Source organism: Cinclus cinclus, chromosome 4 (assembly GCF_963662255.1).
Source record: "Cinclus cinclus chromosome 4, bCinCin1.1, whole genome shotgun sequence".
Classification (NCBI taxonomy): Eukaryota; Metazoa; Chordata; class Aves; order Passeriformes; family Cinclidae; genus Cinclus; species Cinclus cinclus.
The window spans coordinates 25,424,455-25,444,452 of NC_085049.1; the positions used below are offsets into that span (position 1 = coordinate 25,424,455).

At 40.9% G+C, this 19,998-nt stretch overlaps 1 protein-coding gene across 1 annotated transcript in view; it reads left to right on the forward strand.

Moving 5' to 3' along the window:
- Window positions 1-338: 338 nt before the first annotated feature.
- The window catches only part of GYS2 (glycogen synthase 2), a 40,195-nt gene continuing 20,535 nt past the window's right edge, over window positions 339-19,998 (forward strand). The window contains exons 1-4 of the mRNA XM_062490940.1: window positions 339-459; window positions 8,828-9,009; window positions 11,517-11,708; window positions 12,154-12,339. Of these exons, the coding sequence (XP_062346924.1) occupies window positions 339-459; window positions 8,828-9,009; window positions 11,517-11,708; window positions 12,154-12,339 (681 nt within the window). The remainder of the gene's footprint in view (window positions 460-8,827; window positions 9,010-11,516; window positions 11,709-12,153; window positions 12,340-19,998) is intronic.

Sequence of the window (19,998 nt, forward strand, 5' to 3'; positions counted from 1 at the left end):
CTGGTGGCTCAGGAGCTCGAAACCATTTTTACCTCCCTCTGAGAGAAGGAAAAGAAAGAGCTCTGGCCCCAAAACAGTTGAGACCTTTCTCAGGTCAGTCTTAAATTCTTACCTCTCCCAGCAGCTGCTTCTCAAGCCCTGAGGATTTCACTGAGCCAATTTAATGCTGGTGGTCAGACAGTTTAAACTCATTAGCTCCCAGCTATCTGAATAATTTTCTCCTGGGATCCCAGCACACGGGCAGACTGCTCTAACCAGAACTGCAGAGCCCTGTCACAGGACCTGGACCTTTGCTGACTGCTGTGGCCTGTGTGGTGAGCATTCAGGGGCTGAAGAAAATGCCACTGGTGAGATCCCTGTCCATGACATCTCTGAATGGGCTTCCTCAGTGTGAGGACGAAGACCTGCCCATGGAGGATTTGTTGCTCTTTGAAATTTCTTGGGAAGTTACCAACAAAGGTTTGTACCACACTTGGGGGTTAGTATGGCTGTTTTCTCAGGAGTGGAGGGAGGGATGAAGGGCTGGAGAAGAAAGGCATTGACAGGGAGGTTGGAGAGGGCTGCAGAGCTGCTGGGTTGGAAGAAGTGCAGGTGTGTAATCGTGCATGCTGAGTGTGGGCTGCACCTGCCTGGGCTTGTGTGGGATGGGCAGAGCCAGGATGTCTCTGTGTCTTTTTGTGTTCCACCACCAGGGAGAGGGGTTTGAACATCTAAGTGCTAAGTCTGAGTGTGCAGATATATATATATTGTTTTGTGCATACTTAGTTTTCGCCTTCCATGCAAATTCACTTGGGAATGTCATGCATGGAAATGAGCTGTACAAACAGAGATCAGATGCAGAGCAGTTTAGCAGTCCCCCCCCCCCCCCAGCCTTCTAGAGCAGTGTGGAGAAGAGGCCAGGCCTGGAAGGGGTATAAATAAATAGAGCTGTGTTACAGCCACTAAACAAAACCCAGGAGTCAATGACCAGCAGCAGCCTTTGTGTACCAGTTGAAACTCTTCTGGATTGCTCTTTGCAAACACAGGTGGTGCCAGACAGGGACTTCATTTGTTCATTGGTTGCTGCTGGTCAGGCAAAGGGCAGGCTGCTTATTGGGCAAAAATCCTTCTGCTTCCATTTCTAATTCATTCATCAAATCATCCCCTTTCAGGTAGGTGTAGTTCTGCAAGCTTCCATTTTCACTGCAAAAATGATTTAGTATTAGTAAGAATAAATTATTGACCCCATGTGTGTCATTGTCCTGGCAGACAAATAGAGATTGATCAGGAGAGGGGACCTGTAATCTGTTAAGAATTTAACTCTAAAGGGGAAATGTGTGTGAGAAGAATGGGCAGTGCTGCAGTTTATCCCCATGGATTTACTGTTCTGTGATAATTTCATCTTTTTAGGGTGGTGACCCCTATCAATACCCAGAGGTAGGACAGAGTAGATTTGGCAGTTTGAGTCCATGTTTATTTTTTAGTAGCTTCAGCCAAGCTTTTGGAGTTAATTTACTAAAGCCTCAACTTGGAGCATGCAGCATTCACTGTGAATGATAAGTAAGGCTCTGGCAAGCAGATGGCAGCAGAAATCTAGGAAATTCAGGAGTTCCCACGAACTTCTCTGAACTACACAGCATATATGTTTTCTGAGTCACCTGGACCCAGTGGTTGTAAATAACACACTTGATATTTAAGAGAAGATAACCCAATCAGATTTTTCCCAGACAAAATGTAGTGAATCATTTTTTCATCCATAGAGCTCTAACTGACTTCACTGGAGCCAAATCAACCAACACAGCTAGAATTTACTACTCACACATTTTATGAGTGAATTAATACTAACAAAGTCAATTTTATTCAGCGTGTTTAAAAATAAGGTGCCTTTGCATACACTGCTTTCCAAGCCCATATATTCAGACAGGGCTGAAGGAACATGGCATGAAAAACAATTTCTTCATTAGAATCTGTCCTTGTGCAAAATTTTCATTAACCAACCTTGACTAGAAACAGCTGTGCAAAACCCCTTTTATAAGCCTGTTTCAGCCTATTTTTCTGGTAAATTCTTGATATTGAGGGTTTGGGTTTTTTTTCTTTATCTTTCAGGCAACTGACTGTCTAAGTCATGTGGTGAGAACTGTTCCCTGGTAACCTAACTTTTATAAACAGTTCTGGAAAAATGTTAGGGCACTGTGAGAGAAAGTAGACAGCAAAATACAGGGAGAGTCATCACAGAAGATACATAGACTTAGGAAATGGTAGCTTGTACTGTATATTTCCTAGCTCCTTTAGCAGGAGGAATTGTTTATTTGATGAAATAAGCTGACCACACAGAGATTTAGTTCTGCTGCATGTTTTAGTGTTTGTGCTACTGTATATGTTCCTAACATAGAGGGGAATATAACATTAGCTGGATTTATTTCCTGACAAGCTAATTTTGAGTATTTAACCTGAAGGTTTCTTTCTTCCTTTCTGGTAATGCAAAGATGCATCAGAGGAGCTAAGCCTGAAGTATTTTTTGCATTTCTGAGGTGGTGTAAAGCTACTGCTGCCCACAGGAGTCCCAGTGTTTGTGTTAATTTTGTGTGCATCGCCAGGTGCTTGGGTACATTTCCTCTTTGGCCACTGCTGTTTCTTATTAATCCCTCCATTTCTCTTTGGCACTGACAATCAGGCTGAATTCTCCTCTTTCCTGTGAGGAAGGTGATAGCAGAGCTCACAGGTGGATATCCATCCCCACACACTGTAACCAGTGACCTTTGCAGGTGCTGAGCTGAGCCTCTTCAGAGCCAGGGGACGGTGAGGGGGTTCCTGCAAATGGAAGAATGTCTGGTTCAGTAGAGGGAGAGGCTCTTCATGTGCCAGCTGCCCACGGGGAGCAGTCATTCCCTGGGATTTCCACGATGGTGCTGGTTGTTACTGAGGCATCAGGTGCAGCTGTGGGGAAGAACAAGATGGTTGTATGAACTCAGGGCTCAGAGATCTACAAGTATCCATTATTTCCAGAGGCTCATCTCTTCTTTGTCAGCAGCTGGAACAGGAAGGTTGTCTCTCTGTTTGTTTTAAGCATAGATAATATAACACATGCGCTAACAAGGAAGAGTTTCTACTTCTCCATGTTTCCTTTTTGTGTTTTCTGTCCTGGCTGCAGCCTGTGCTAAGTTGCAACCTCTGACAAGGAAAACATTGGCTTCTAAGTTACTGCTCTTACTCTTCTCTGTCTGGAACAAGCAAAGATAAGGTAGCTGAAGGAGAAAATGGGAAATAAAAAAGGCTCATCTGCCAGTGTCACTCTCCCTCGCTCTTCCCCCAAGTCACATGAGAGGGAACTTGCCACCTAAATCAAACACAATATTGAAAACCTCTGGCATTAAAAGTCCTCTGCCAAGGAAATGAGAAATGTATAGTTTGTTTTGTGAGATTTCCCTCGCTTTAGTTGGCTTTTCACTGATAGGCAAAACGCTATGTGAAGTGGGTCTACAGTTTTTCTGTGGCAGAAGGGGAAAAATGCAGGCAGTGAAGGGTCCCAGACCACTGCAGTGCCAGAAATCTGGTGATAATCATGGGGAAGATCAGCATTTTTAACTCTTCCTTTCTGTCTTGGCCATCATGTTCTAGTAAAGCCAGGCTTGGTCATATAGCTGTGGAAAAAAGGACAGATTTCTTTCCTCTGTAGCATGGAGACCAAAAAAGGCTTTAAGCACAGCAGCAGAAAAGAAGTGGCTACCAAGCCTGGATTTGGTTTGTCTGTAGTTGGTTTTCTGACATGTTAATTAGAAGGGCTGGGAATGTTCAAGATCTGCTCTTTTCTCTAGAAAGACATCTTGAAAATAATTCCAGTGATATTTAGATTAATATCCCTTGCTGTACCACTCACAGCTTTTAGCTAAAAAGTAGAAGAATGCTTAAAAATGCTGGGCAAGCAGCCAGCTTGTGTTATCATTCAGCTGTGAGAAGCTTAGCTCAAGAGTCACTGGTAGATGAATCTCATTATTTTTTTTTTCCCCATCCCCATTGGAATGAAGATTTTGCTAAAAACAAAACTTGTTTCAGCTCTCCCTGGAGCAGAGATCTCAGTTCAGTTTCTCTGGTGAAAAACCTGGACTTTTGGAAATTAAATACTGAATCCACTGAAGTTAGTAGGACCAGCATTTTACCTCCTCTGTCTTCCCATGATGAAACTTCCTTGGGAGAAGGTGATTACTGTAATTTGTGACACAGCTGAAGTAACACCCTTTGGGGGGAGTGGGGATGTGCTGGCATAAATTTGGCATAAACACAGCCTCAGAGCTCTGTGCGTTTATACAGTGGGGTGGAATATCAATGTCCAATCAATTCCAAATGAAATCCTGTGCACTGGGGATGATGCACACAGAAATAGCTTCTTGATTGTGGACATCTGTCAAATTTCAACAGCTTAGTATTATTTCAGAATATGTTTGGAATGTCAGAATTTCAAAGAATGTGGAGATCTGCCTTCTGAGGACTCCTGGCCACAAACATAGCCCAAAAACCACAGGAAAAATATCTGCTGGCTGAATATGCCAATTGTTTTTTCGCCTGACACATTTTACAACCTGATTTTATTAATGGTACCTCGATAGACTCAATCAATCAGATTCCAATCAAATGTTAGAAACAAGTTCAATCCAATTTTTTATCACACCTGTGCAGATCAAAGACACATTCTGAGGAGAAGAGTGAAACAATTGATGTCATTGATGAGTGATTGTGGCAGTGAAGTCAGTTTGAATCCCGAGCCCGGGCTCATGCTGCTCCCATGGAACCTGTGGCTCTCGTGGGTCTCAGGGAAGCTTTAATACCTTCAGAGAGGCCTGGTCAGGACATGGCAAAGAAGCTGCAGAGCCCTGGAATCATCCTGATCCTCTCTCTGAGTATAAAAGGTGTATGGGAAAGGATCAGTGACAATCTCCACTTGTCTCTCTTCCATAGTTCACTTCCTATTTCTCTCCCTCATTTTTGGTTTCTGCTGCTCCTTCCCTCTGTCCTTTTGCAGTGTGGGGTGGGTAGGAGGACAAGCTCTAACTGCTGCTTGGATTTTAAATATACAAAAGAAGTAATGCAGCAGGACTTGAAACAAGGGAAAAAGAAAACACTGGAGTGATGCAGAGAACTCCTTTAGACAAAAGTCATAGTAGTGTTAACATAGATAAAAATGTTTAGACTGTTAAAATAATTCTATGGAATATTTTCTGAGAAATTATTTTGGTTTCTATTTTTAAAGAGGTCAGTAAAAAAAGGTCAAACTTCCTTTAAATTGACAAAATCCTTCTTTGCCAAATATCTTGGCTCCCCTTCCTGTGCCAGTTTATTTTTTCCTTTAAATATGTGTAGATAGATAGATAGATAGATATAAAGAATGGAAAGGATAGATGGGGGAGAGATTTATTGTTGATTTTCTTCCAAACTTGATTCCATTTACTGGTGGAAACATTAAAAGCACATTTAAAAAATAATAGAAAGCTATTTCTTTCAAGGATGTTTTTAAATTACTAAAACTTATGTATTTGAATAAAGCATTTTGTTGAAAATCAGAAAACAAAACTCTTCCTGTATCAGCATTTTACTGTTAATTGCCCTCATCTGTGATATTCCAAACTAGTTCTCTTGTTCTGATCTCTGCTGATTCTCTGTTTCTCATTTTGTCATTTCTTGTTTGCTTTTACACTGTTTCAAAGAACAAAACTTCAGAAGCAGCATAGAGAAACTTGTAACATTTTGGTACATCCCTGATGTTTGAAAAGGTTTTCTGTTTATAGTATGACCTAAAACATCATATTGGAGAAGAAAAAGAAGATTTACCAAATTGTTGAAGCAGTTTGAGAATTCTGTGAGGTGAATATGTAAACCCCTACTCTGTTACTCAGTGGGATATGTAATGTTTTGCTTACTGGCATTAGATGTTTCCAGGGAATTCAAAGCAACTGAGCATAGAGAAACTGTCTCTTAAAGATATATGTGTTCCTTGAGTTTGCTATGGAGAAGTGTAATTTCAAAAGTCAATACATTATTCTAGACATTGCTCTGTTCTTCGCAAGATGTCTTTTTTAAGTTATACCAAACACTTCCTACGTACATAGTTTCACTTGCAGTTTCCCTCCGCTGTCAATTAAACCTTATGCACCAACATGCTTTGTGAGTCATATTTCCACAGTAACAGGGAAGACAAAAGCACGTCTGGGGGCCAGTTAACACTGTTTTTATCACAGTTACCTTCTGAGGAGTTTGAACAGCCTGTAAAATGCACTCTTTAGATTTTATCATGAGTACTTTTCATTGCATTTCAGGCAAATCAGTGCCCTGAAATGTTTTTGTTTTTTTTTTTTTTTTTACCTTACTGTGCAACAGATTATGACAGATTATGAGCACAGTACACTCTCCATCCTTTCCCCCATAAGAGGCCTTCCATACATCTTTGGCCTTTTAGGGCACACAGGGATCCTAAGGATAACTTTGTGGAAAGAAACACTCAGATGCTGGCTGTGCAAAGCAAAGGTCCAGGCTCTACCCAGCCCATGAGCTGCAACTTCCTCATTTTTCTTCAAATCCATGGCTGTGGAAGCTCAGCTATGTTGCCAATCCCAGTGTTGAACCCCTTGCAGTATGGAAGAGGCTGATCCACACTCCTGGAATGGGCGAAGGAGCTTTGCTTCACTCTAGGCATATACAGCTTTATCATGGCATTTAGTGGCTTTCATCTTGCAAGTCATGTTTTCTCTTTTTCCTGGATCACCAGGCTGCTCTGCACTAAAATCTTCCCTCATTCTAAGCTCTGTATCCCTGCCAATTCAAACCAGCCTCATGACTAAGATTTCTACCAAGCCTCATATTTATCCATTTTGGATAGAAGCCCCTTATGCTCCTATGATGAATTTACCATCCCATAAAAACAGGTGTATCATTGTCTTTATAGATTGAATGTTCTGGTTTGTCTCATATAATTAAAATTTTATGTTTATCTGAATCTTAGCTATTCAAATAGCCTCAGCTCATGAGCAGAGGAACTTGGAGGGAAAATACAGTGTTAACCTCTCAATCCTTGCCTAAAACAGCCAAGGAAGAATATGATGGCTATAATTAGTTTCTTAAGCTTTCTGGTCCTGCTGAAGGGGAGAACAATAGTCTTATGCATAGGTTTCCTTCTGCAGTTCCATGTATACATGATGTGGAACTCTTGAACTTGATTTAGGAACAGACATCTGTAAGGTCTTGAATTATTTAGGGTAATAATTTATTGTACCAATTATGCTTAGCCAGCTTGTAGATTGGAACTGCATTTTTTTTCTCTTTGTAAATACCTAGAATCCTGAGACATGAAAATATTGAGACTAGGGATCCTTCCAGCATTCAAAACAAATGGGATATTTGTAGAGAAAAGGCATTTAAGTGAACAATTTTTTTTATAGGAACATAATTAAAACTGTACCTCTGTCATTTGTCTCTTCAGGGCTGCAAGAGAGCAGGCTTTGCAGAAGGCTTTCTGTAGTTGTCAGGGGATACAGTTTAATTAATCTGGGATCTAATCTCCCAAAGTGCTGAGCAACTTCAGCCGCCGTATTGTACATAGCAGTGGCAGATTTTTGAAGACAATTAGGTAACTTCTCAAGGTTTTTAATTCAATTGCATGTGGTGCATTGGCACCTCTGGATATCCCAATAGCTTTAAAAGGGTGAGCCTGGAGTGCCAGCTCTCAACCCCTGGCAGCTTTCAGTGCTGACTCCATAGGTAATTTTGATGTCACTGCTGGAAGCTGTAGCACCAGCTCCCTCCCCGGGGTGTTGCCAAAGATTTCCAAAGCTTCAACATTCAGTGGAGGAAGAAAATTTTATGTAGGAGCACCAATCCCTTCTGTAGTGTTTCTTTTGCTTTTTGTACCTGTTGAGGTCCCTCTCTCTCACCTTGCTGGAGCTATGCTCATTGTCTCTGGTGTGCAGCAGCAGCTACTTAGCTTCAGGTTTTCTTTTTCCTTGCCATCGCTCCACCTTGCTGGATTCAAGCATGCCCTGTTTTTCTACTGACTTGGTGGCGTGCAATGTCCACTGCCTGGCACCCTGGGCACTGGGGCAAAGGGAGGCTTGCCCTGCCATTGTGTGAATTCCAGGGCTGGCTATGGAAAACTGTGAGGAGAAGTGGCTAGGGGACTCTTGCACACCATGTGGAAGACTGGATAGATCTGTATTGACTTGGAAAGGAATGCTGCTGGATCCTCTTAAACATTTGAATGCTGAACTTGTTTTTAAAGCAGAAAATACTTTGGTGAAAGATGCTACAGACATTTATATTGTCAGTGTAGACTACTACATTCCCTCCAACTTTAACTCTTTGAGACTGATAATGGAACAAGATATGTTTATGCCTTTATAAACATATATCCTTATGCTTTGAGGGTATCGGTTTAAGTCCATTTTTATACCCAGTAGTCAATGAAATCCGTCAGTTCCTCAACTTCTCTTTGTGATTTGTGTCAAAGAAGCTCAGTTCTTACTATGTGCTGAAAAGTAGGCTTGAAAATTATAATGGTGGCAATAAAACAAATGCAGAAGTCTGTGCTTGGGATGCAGCAGAATCAAGATCAGACATGGGAGAGTGGAAGTATGAGGCCTAGGATTTTGATCCCTCAGCTAAACAGCAAAGTTCTGATACTGTTTAAGAGACTGAACTTCTATTTACTTGATTGAGGCTGGATTTCACTTACAACCTGCATATGCAAAGGGATTTAACTAGCAGTGTATCTGATCTACAGGTGGGTTGTGGGTTGGAGCTTAGTACAGAGATCTGTGGCCTGTGCCCCTTTCTAATTTTTGTTCTTTGTGATCTTCTTTTGCAGTGGGAGGCATTTACACTGTGATCCAGACAAAAGCCAAAACCACCGCAGATGAATGGGGTGAAAACTATTTCCTAATTGGCCCCTATTTTGAGCAGAATGTGAAGACTCAGGTGGAATTCTCTGAACCTCCAAACCTTGCAGTTAAGAAGGCAATGGACACCATGAAAAGCCAAGGGTGTCAGGTAAATCAGATGTGCTGCTGCTTCCCAGGGCAACAAATCTGACTCTGAGGAGATTAGAGTTTGGGTTAATGCTTTTGTCGTTCCACTTGACACAGCAGTCCTGGTCAATGTCACAATGGGAAAGGCTCGGAATCCACTGTTAGAACAGCAGAGTCAATTCATTAAAGGTTATTTTTGAGGAAGAACCAGTTCATCCAATTAGGGGTTTTAACAGTCATTTATCTGCAAGGCTGCTTAATTGGATTAATGACTTATTTATCTGGTCTCTAAGTATGGTGAGATTTTATTAGATATAATATGACCTTACTTTGAGCCCTTTTCACATTCTTGCGTGGGAGTGAGAAGAGTGTTCTATTAGCTCTCAATTTTTCTAATGTACCATAATATTGTACTGAAAACTAGAAAAGGACTTGAGAAAAGCACTGAGGTGACAAAGGATCCACTTCCTCAGTACAGTGCAACCAGCTGTCAGTTCCCTGGGAAGAGAGGTTAAACCAAGACACAAAAAGTGGCTTCATCTCCTTTTCCAACATGATTTTTAACCAGTGTTTTCTGTGTGATCTCATAGATCTCAGATCTCCTTTCTGAGACTCACTTTCTCCAACAATAAAGTAGAAATAAACTTCTTTCTATGAAGATTATCTGCTAAAAGAAATAGATTATCTGCTGTGTTGTTGGGCAGTTACTAATCTGCAAGCAGCTTTGATTACCTGAAAATGGGTGGAAGGTAACTCATGCTAACTTTGACCTCCTTTCTTGAAGTCCTCATCAGAGATGTAGAACTCACCTGCACTCTAACTCAGTGTTGAGTCCCTCGGAGATGCCAGTTTGCAGGAGGAAAGATTGTCTGCTCATAATGTGTGCTAAACAGATGTCGAGGGCATGGAGAGGCAGCAGCAGAGAAGCATTCTTACTGTTGTTAAGGGGATTGACACATTTCAGTGTAGAAATTCCTAAAGTTCTTGGGCTGCCAGCTGTGGCACTGGCAGCGTGTGGTCTCCCTTTGTAAGAGCAGATGTGCTGTTCTTAGGATGTAATGCCCTGTTATGCAGATGTCTTTTGTTGGATGAGTATGTGCCACAGCTTGGGAGGTGTCTGTTGGGTACTCGGACAGTGATGCTTGCATTGTACAGGCTCAAACTGAAAGGTCCAATCTGCCCTTTCTTATCTTGATCAAATTTTCATAGGTGGTTGATCAAGTTTTCCATGTTATGTCTGTAACACTCTTTTGTCTGGAAAACTGGGGCAGATTGTTTGCAATGCTTTATGTTGTTCCAGCAATGCATGCAACTTAGGCACCTCTGCCAGCCCAACATGTGCATGGTGCTGCTAGAGTATTCATACACAGCAGCAAATCTGTCCCAGGGACGTCAAATATAGCTTTGATCTCCAATAATGACGCTCTAGTTTCCAGGAGCTGCACTTATCCTATTAACATTTATGTCTGGATTTTGCTTATGCATCACAATGGATGGTTTTAAACCAGGGGACCTAGGAATGCCTCCAAACATCTCAGGTCAGGTGTGTTCCTTGCCACAACCTGACCATGTATTTAGATGAAGTAATGTAAAAGATGAAGTCTTTTTAACCTCATTTTCCTGAATAGCAAATCTGGACAGTATGAAATAAATACATGAGGAGTGAAAAGGAGCAAACCTATCTTTGTTATACCTTGCACTTTTTGTGAAAACAGGCCAAGAGCTTTTATCTTACTTGTTTTCAAGACCTGACCTCTCTTCAGTTCATTGGAGCATCAGGGCTGGGTTCAACCCCTGAGGTCCCAGCTGTTTTGATGGCAGATTTAATATGAAAGAATTTGACTTCGCAGACTGTAGTGTGGGCCCAGCTGCGTTGGGCAGGCCAGTGAGGGCAGTGAAGTTGTAAATACTCTTAGAAATGTTTAACTATTTGGAGACAAAGCAGAAAAGCTGCATTTTTAGCCTGATGTGATTTTAGGTATTGATTGATCCTTCCACTCTTCCAAATGGAAGTGGAATCCTTCCCCTCTGTGCTGCTTGGGAAGAAGGAAGAAGTGTCATGGTAGATACAGGCACCATGCATCAGTCCTACAAAACCTCTCCCCAGTAATCTAGTATAAATAGCAAAAGACTGGAGACAAAGATGAGTGAAAGAAAATAATAATTTTAAAATAAGAAGTCGCATAGATACTTCAATAAGAAGGCCTCATTATTCAAGCAAGTGCAGTCTTCCAACCTTTAATTTTTTAATCTTAATGGGAAAAAAAGTTACTATTGCAATAAAAATCTAAAATAAAAGTCTTAAAAATACAATGTTCCTAAAGATTATAGCTTCTTTTGCTTCACGTATACAACAGTCCATGTATTTTGCAAGGAAAACTGCAAGTCCTGGATCTGTAGGACTGTGAACACTTGTTCTTCGCGTGAAATACTTCATATTTGATGGATGAAGATCATTGTCCTAACTGGCCTTTACATTCACTTTAACATTTTTTTTCTATCCTTCTCATCCTCGCCTCTTTCCTGTAGGTCTTTTTTGGAAGATGGCTGATAGAGGGCAGCCCATATGTCTTACTGTTTGATATAGGATCAGCAGCTTGGAACCTGGACAAGTGGAAAGGTGAATTTTGGGAAGTCAGCAACATAGGGATCCCTTTTCATGACCGAGAAGCCAATGATGCTGTGATTTTTGGATCATTAACAGCCTGGTTTTTGAAAGAGGTACGGTTTTTAAATGCAGAGATTTGCAGACCTAAACTGCCTTGGGATGTGGTTCCTATTCTCCAGTTTGAAAAATAAGATTTTTAGGAAGTTGATCTCAATGTAGGTCAAATTTATATTAAAAACTTGAACATTAAGTGGTCATTTAACTATATTTTTCCAGAAGAAGGGCAGTGGGGCTGCCCAGTGTGGAGTCTGAGGGACTGTGCTTGCCAGAACCCTCTGACACTCTAGAAAGGAGTCTGTTCTGAGGCACTAGAGAGGCACACATTTTTCTTGGGCTAAGGATTAGGGCTGGTGGATATCAAGGTACATGACCACTTAAAATTGTACTGTTTTGTCACAGGAAGGAAAGCAAGCACACAGAAGGCTTAAAAAAAAAAAAAAATTCTGGGGCTGAGGTGATGGACAGGATAATGTATGTTTAATATATTTCTATTTTCAGCTTTCCTGTCAGTTTGATGACAAGCCCAATATAATTGCCCACTTCCATGAGTGGCAGGCAGGAGTGGGTTTAATCCTGTCTCGATCACAGAAACTTCCCGTCGCCACAATTTTTACCACCCATGCAACTCTGCTTGGAAGATACTTGTGTGCAGCCAGTCTTGACTTTTACAACAATTTGGACCAGGTAAGAGACATTTATCTCATTCTTCTCTGTTTTTATTTTTTTAGCTAATCATCTCCTGGTTCCCTTTCTTTTTACTGTGCTGCACCTTTTATTGTATTTTCTGTTTTGTGTGATCACTTATGACTGACCCAGAGCTGGTTGTTCATTCCAGGGCACAAGAAATGGTATTTGTAAGATCATGAGGTGTCTAGGCATGAGTGCCTTTGTATCATCTGACAGGTCTTGAAAGCTCAGTGGAAACTAGTAAAACCTATTTAGCTCTAGCCAGCATCTGACCCTTCAGGTACAGCCTCACAACACTCTTTTAATTTAACACAGCTGCAAAAATAACTAGTAGCCTTCCTCTTGGAAAAATACCTTGGAACTGCAGTGGATGATGGTGGCTTTGAGTTTTTTTTCCCCTAGCCTGCTTTATAATTTTTACAAATCATAGTAAGTCCTAGTTTGTAGGTTAGGTTAAGCCTAATTTGTAACTGGCAAATGTAGAAAGTATTTTCTGAGTTCAAAAGACCCACATGTGTTTCTTGGAATCTGTATTAACTGTCTATTGGTTTTGATTTTCACTGTTCTCTTTCCACTCAGAGCATAACAAAAACCAGTGTTTTGAGGACCCAAATGTTTTTAGCACTGCCCTCATCAGGATACTTTGCATGATCTGGGATTTCTCATATGGTCACATACAAACCTGAATTCAAGAGCTTTTTCCATTCCAGCACTTAGTGAAAGTAGAGGTAGAAAAAAGAACCACATTGTTCATGCACTTCCTTGGCTAAAATCATTGAAGAAAGTGACATGGTTGGTAATTTTTGGTTGGAGCTTCGGTTTGAAGCTTGACATGTTGGGGAACACAGAAACAGAGACTCATGGAATGGTTTGGGCTTTTTTTGGTAAACATAATCTCATTCCATCCCATCCCCTATCATGGGCAGGGACACCTTCCACTATCCCAGGTTGCTCAGAGCCCCATCCAGCCTGGCCCTGGACTCTTCCAGGGATGGGGCATCCACAGCTTCTCTGGGCAACCTGTGCCAGGACCTCACCACCCTCACAGGGAACAATTATCCATCATATCCAATCTAACCCTGCTCTCTGTCAGTGTGAAGCCATTCCCCTTGTCCTGTCACTCCAGGCCCTTCTAAATAATCTCTCCTAGTCTCCAAAGATATTTATGGTTGTTAGGTGCACTAATAAGGCTGCTTGAATATCAGTCATGCTGTGTAGTAGTCCAGACATTCCTGCTCCCTCATAGTCCATGTGTGTATATGCATAATGTAGAATGGTTTGTTTTGATTCTTGCTAACTGAGTAAGCTGAAAGCAGTCTGGAAAGTAGTCTTTTTTTTTTTTTTTCTCAAAGCAACTGTTTTTTTCTCTTCATGGTGACTTTTGGGGGCCTCACCCTTGCCTGTGTACTTAAAAGAAAAGCTAATGATCTCACATCTGAGTGAAACTGAGGAGTTTAATATATTTATAAACCGGCCACAGTATTAATGATTTTTTTCTGTTCATACATTACATGGACACCTTTATGTGTGAAGGCACTGTTCCTCCTGCAAAGTCTCACAAATCCCATTGGTAACCATCAGCTATGTCACAAATACAGAAATGTCTATTCAGGTTTTATCTAAGAATATGTGGAATTAAACATAGGTATCAATTTCAGATATTTTTCTAAATGCTGTAAGTAATATTTAAGGGAAGAAAATTGTGGTTTGCTAGGCTGTAAAGCTTTATACCCTCTGTGGGTTGACATTTAAAGGTACTAATAGAGGAAATTATGTCAAGCTGTTATACAAAACATTGTTTAATATTTCTATAGGTGCTAAAACTCTTCCTGGAAAAATTAACTATCTTAATGAGGGCTTCTTTGGCTGTGAAAAGGTCACCTTGGCCCAAAAGTCAGTTGAGACAGGAGGATTGATCTCAAATACCCTAATTAAATAACAGAGAGCTAGATCTTCAGGGATATTCTTGTTGTTGCCTTCTAGCAGCAAACTCTTTAGGTCAAGCAAGCAATTTGTCAGTGGAGAAGATTCTTCAGGGCTTCCTGATGTTTAATCTTTGGAGGATGCAATATTTTTTTAGAGTATCGCCCCCTCCCACCCCAAAGTAAAATAGCTGGGTTTCCTGTTTCAGTGCTATTGCATAAATGTTTTCCTTTGAAATATAATTAAGTTCTCACATTTGACCAGCGTTTCGCAGCTAGAACACCAGACAGCAGCTGAGATGGGGGGGAAGATGCAGCTGCAGGATGTGTTGTGTCACAGAAAAATGGGCGCAGCACAGAACGGCAGCGCGTGGCCGTATTGTGCCTCGACACAATCAGGCATGTACAGCTCACACAGAGAAAAGAGGAAACTCATGTCTTTGTTTTGAGTCCACAGCACAGTCCACAAAATGCTGAGTTAGGATGCCTGGTAGACAGTTCTATACTGCCCACACAGTGCAGGACTCTCCCATTGCACTGTCAGACCATCCCCAGGGATAAACAGGGCTAGAAGATGCAAGATCACTAGTGTCCTGAACTGTAGGCTACCAAAACTCCCTGTTTCATGTGCTGAGGGCACATGTCAGCCTGGAATCTGTAAGAGGATGTTTTCTGGGGGGCTACAAACCCAGTCAGCCTAGTAGAGGAGAGCTGTGGATGTCTGGGAGATGGGAGGGTGCATTATGCACCTAAGACTTAATGTTGTGTGAGTCCTGAGCTCTTCCTGAGCCATCTGCTCTTTCCCTCAGTCAGAGATGGGATCCTTGCTCTTAGCAGCATTACAGCTTAGCAATTGGCCATGGCACTCAGGGCTGTGCTTTAATTGACAAGGTGGAGATTGGTCAAAATTTGGACTCTGTGATCTTGGAGGTATTTTCCAACCTTAATGATTCTGTGGTTAAGGTTTGAGCTTATACAATGCTTATATTCTTACAGTTTTAACTCAGTTCCTCAGGAGTGGCTGGAATTTATCTTCCTCTGCTCCAGTGAGAACCTGGGGGTTAAACTCTTAGCAGGTGCTCAGGAACACAGTGACCACCAGAAGTAACACTGTTGTGTTACTATTTAGTGCATATTTTAGTACCTAGATTCACATTTAATTCACTCTCATCCTGGAGAAAGGAAGGCAGGGAAAACCAAAAGAACAAAATGGGGTGATATGTACAGTAACTGGCAGTGTCTTTATTTTTAGTCACTTTAAATTATTTGAAGAACCCTGGGTAGATGACTGGGCCAGGGACTGCTCACTAAACCTATGGGTTACTGGCTTGAACTTTTCCAAACTCAACACTTCCTAATTTCAGTAAGAAGCAGGGTTTGTTATGAGTTGGATTCCCAAAAGAAGTTTAAGAACTTTTGTATGTCTGAATAGTCCAACCAACAGGGCATTATCCCATTGTTTCCATGGCCAGTGTAGCTTTTACATTGGTGGGTGAGATTATGTTTGCTGCCAAGATAAACCAAAATTGCTAAAAGTTAGGAATTTCTGTGAAAAAAATCTGAGTCTGTGGAGCCTTTCTCTCTTCAGGTGGAATTGGCTTCTCATCTGAAATTGAGACTGTTAATCTGTTGTTGTTTTCACCATTGTTTAAGGGGACTGATTTAGTCTTTTGCTTGTTTTGCGTGGGGAATTTTGGTATCCTTTGATCCCTCTAGAGCTTTAAATAGACCAGGACCTTTCATAAATTGACTGAGACACTGATGATCCAGACAAGTTCCTAGGTGAAAAGACAGCTCATTCTGGGAAATGATTTAACCTGGAATTTCATCTGAGAGGTCATCATGTGAAATGATTTTTGGGACCACTGGCCTGACATCATGGTGAAGTTTGTGTGCTTCAGCCTCCGATGCTTCTTACAAAAAAAGCGCTTTGAGTTTTATGGGAAGAGTATTCTAAGGAGAAGGAAAAAAAGGTTAGTCATAGTCTACATTGCCTTTTTCCTTAAGTTGCCCTGCTGATATGCAACACTTCTGTTTAGATCTTGGAATATTTTCATTCAGCTTATGCAGGTGCAGCTGATTCCCGTTCGCAAAGTGGTGGAAAATCCGGTCCCAAGAAGTCTAAAAGGAAAATACTAAAGATCCCAATGAAAATGAATAGTCAAGAGCTTTTTTTGCTGAGGGTATCTCACTCCACTTAGTGCTGTACTGTCCAGTTTGTCACTGAACTCAGTGTTACACGAAGCTAATCCACTTTGTCAGCAGAGCAGCTGATGGAAATCTGATTTAAGCCAGGAAGTGTACATTTCATTCTCTTCTGGCCTGGTAGAGCTATACCAGAATGAAAGTTCTCTTTGCACAAGGCAACAGTCAATTTGAGGTAAATTTGATGTAAACTGGATTTTAAGGGAGTAGTTCTTACCTAATTCAGGCTGTGGCAGCCAGTGAGATTATGCTGGAAGCAGAAATGTTTCCATTCTACCTTCTAGTTGGTAAGGAATTTGGACTTCAAACCAGTCTCTGACTGTTCCTTGGTCCTGCAGAATCACTTTGAACATGAGTATACCCCTGTTTTAAAAGACCAAGAGAGATTATTTCATTCTCTGTTTAAAATCCTCATGTATCAAACCTGTACCTTTTATTTGAGCTACAAAATATTTACAGTGATATTATCCACTCTTGAGGTAAGCTTTGAGTGGTGAAGGTAGTCTGTATTATTTTTGCAAAGGTGTCATAATGTTTCATTTAGGAAAATTGCATATATTAATTCCAGTTTGAGCTTATATTGGTTTAACTTTTGTTGGTTTTAACCATATTTTTTAATTAAGAAAGCATAGCCTAATATCATTATCTAGAGATTCTTTGTAGACTGTGACAAATAATTTGTCTTTCTTTCAGAGAAGTATTTAGACAGCTGACACAGTCCTTCCTCCTTTTCCACTCTCAAATCATTATTGATTTTTGGAAATACTTTGCAATTCTTTTTAATTTTGAAGTAGGAATTGCTGATTTGGATTTGCTACTTTAGTGACTTTTCAGAAGAAACATAACTGCTTAATATTCTCTTCATTCAATTTAGCTGTCTTAAACAGAACATCATGCTGAGATGCTCAGTGATTACCTGCAGTGCCCCCTAACATGTTGAATTTTAAGACATGAACGAGATGTTATGCTCATTGCATGGGTCCATAGAAAAGACAGAAATGAACCATAATTTTCCCTAAGAACTGCACTGCAACAAATGCAAATTTAATCCACAGCATTACACCTGTGGAACATCTTCCTCTTTTGCTTTGAAATTAAGAGTGTTCTTCTAAAGGAGTTATTTCCGCTTCTAATCCTTGCCATCTTGTAAATTCTAATAATCTGCTTGGTTTTTACCAGTCAGGAAAGGAGAGGATCCTCCAATAAATTTACAGGGAAGTGGATATTGAAGTTCTTGGTCTTTAAATATTACTGAATGGTTAGACTCAAGGATCTTAAGAGCCTCTTCTACCCTAGAGGGTTCTGTAAACAGATCATCTGACTTAGATTTCTTTTTCTCTTGGGGCAGCTGTGATCTGTGGCTTTGCTAGTTTTCCCATTTGCTGATAACAGCAAACGAACAAAAGCAGGCGTGACACACATCACGGGTATCTCGATTTGCTATGGCTCAGCACAAAGGATATGGAACAGAGTTCACAGGTGCCTGAGCTGGGCTGGACAGAGAGCAGAGCTCGGTGTAGAGCAGGAACGTTGGGTTGGGGGTGAGGAACAGCCCTGGTGTCCTGCTGGTTGCAGCATATTGTCCCATGCCCCACAGTGACTCTAACTCTGAAGATTGTCAGAGCAGGCTTAGCTGTCTTTGCACAGGACTAGGTGGGTTAAATTTGTCGCCTGCACTGTCTCTTCAATTAATTTTCACTTAACCTGCCCTTCAACTTGGCTAAGGCTCTTTTCTGAAGTCGCTTGTCTAGCCTGCTCAGAAGTGCACAGTTCTGACTCCACACTGAGGTCAAAAGTCAAGGTCTTGCTTTACTGATTGGTGCTGGAAGCTGCTGGAGAGTGGGAGCAAATGACATGTGAGATCCTCATGACCTCTGTTTGTACTTCCTAATAGATGTGGAATTGTGTACCTTTACAAAAACTTGCCAAAAGTCCCACAAGCATATGCAAAATAAAATAGTTACCGTTTATATAAGATGGGAAAATGAATAGCAATGAAAAAATAAGCACTGATACGTGTTAAATATGTAAAGTCTTTTCATGCAACCAAAGAAATAAAAGTTAACTAGAAATAAGTCATAGTTCTTAACAATCTTTTTATGAACCTTTGTCCCAGCAGTGTTACAGGGAGTGTTTATCTACGGTTAGTGTGCATGTCCCAAATTTAATTTTTAATCACATTTTGTAATTAAAACTCATTCTTGCTGAGAAAGGGAAAATATAATAAAAGCCCTTTGATGTTTGACGAGCTATTTGTTTGCTAGCAATTTCAAAAGTGTTTTCAGTGGCAAGCCAGATGTTTGAAAAGAATTGCATAGATCAGACTGTGTGGTTGTGCCCATCCCATTCATGAGTTTGTCTAGCATGCTAAAGAACTGTCCCACTTTGTCTCTTTTTTGCACAGAACATTTGAACAATCAAATATGCAGTTAAGAGATGCTTGTAAATCAGTTTATTGTAAACCAAGCGTAATGCTGAGACCTGTGGCACTATAAGGAGCCAAATGAATTCCCCTTTATTTTTCTCTTCTTTGTGCTCTTTCTACCACTTGACTTCTGTGGCAAACAAGATGAATGTTCTAGAGAACATATCATCCTTTTTATTTCATGCTCTAAAATTCTTATGGGGAATGCAAAAAAATACGATATATGAGGATACAGCTGAGAAATGTTATCAGTATTTAGCACATTATGTGGTAAATTTTGTTTTGCAAATGTAGAGAAGGTCTTGATATAGAGAGTCATCAATACCAAAATAAAGTATCTCGTTTCTTTGGGAGTTTTCAGCTGAGATTTTTCAAGAGTCCTCTTTTTTGGTCACACTAGGGTGGTTAGATTGGCACTTTCAACTAACACAGTGGAAGCCACTTCCCCACAGGTAGTGTAGCACTACTTCAGAATTCAAGTGGATAAAGCAATTAACTTTCTCAGCAAAACATTTATGAGATATATTTATATCTACATCTGTGTCTACACCTATCTAAGTGGAAATAATATGTTGTTTGCTTCACTCTAGTTCCCTGAAATGGTGCATATTGCATCAACTTTCTCACAGTATGTTCTGTACCAGCATTAAGCTTCACTGGACAGGTCACAGTCTAAATAGCTTTACTTCTGTCCAAGTTCTGAAGTGCTAAAAGCAACTGGCCATGGCAGGGGTCACACAGTCCTAACTATAGAAAGTGCTGTCTGCCCTGCCTGTGATAAGGGTTAAATCTATTATGGTCAGTGAAGTTACACAGTCAAATGCAATCAAAGTCAGGCTGTGCAGCCAGCATTAGGCAGGGACAGAGCTCCTTGAGAGTCATTGTCACCCTACATGGAGCTCACACGGGCCATTGGGTGCCCATGCTGTTGACCTTAGGGGCTCAAGACTTCTGTTTCCAGAAGTGAGACATCATGGAAGACTAAGAGCAATTGTGCTTTAGTTGAAAGCATTGACACCTTTTTTCGACTAAGTTGTTGTGATTTTGCAGTGGACACTGTTAGTGAACATTTGAACCTTTAAGAGTGGGCTCAGGGGAGTTGTG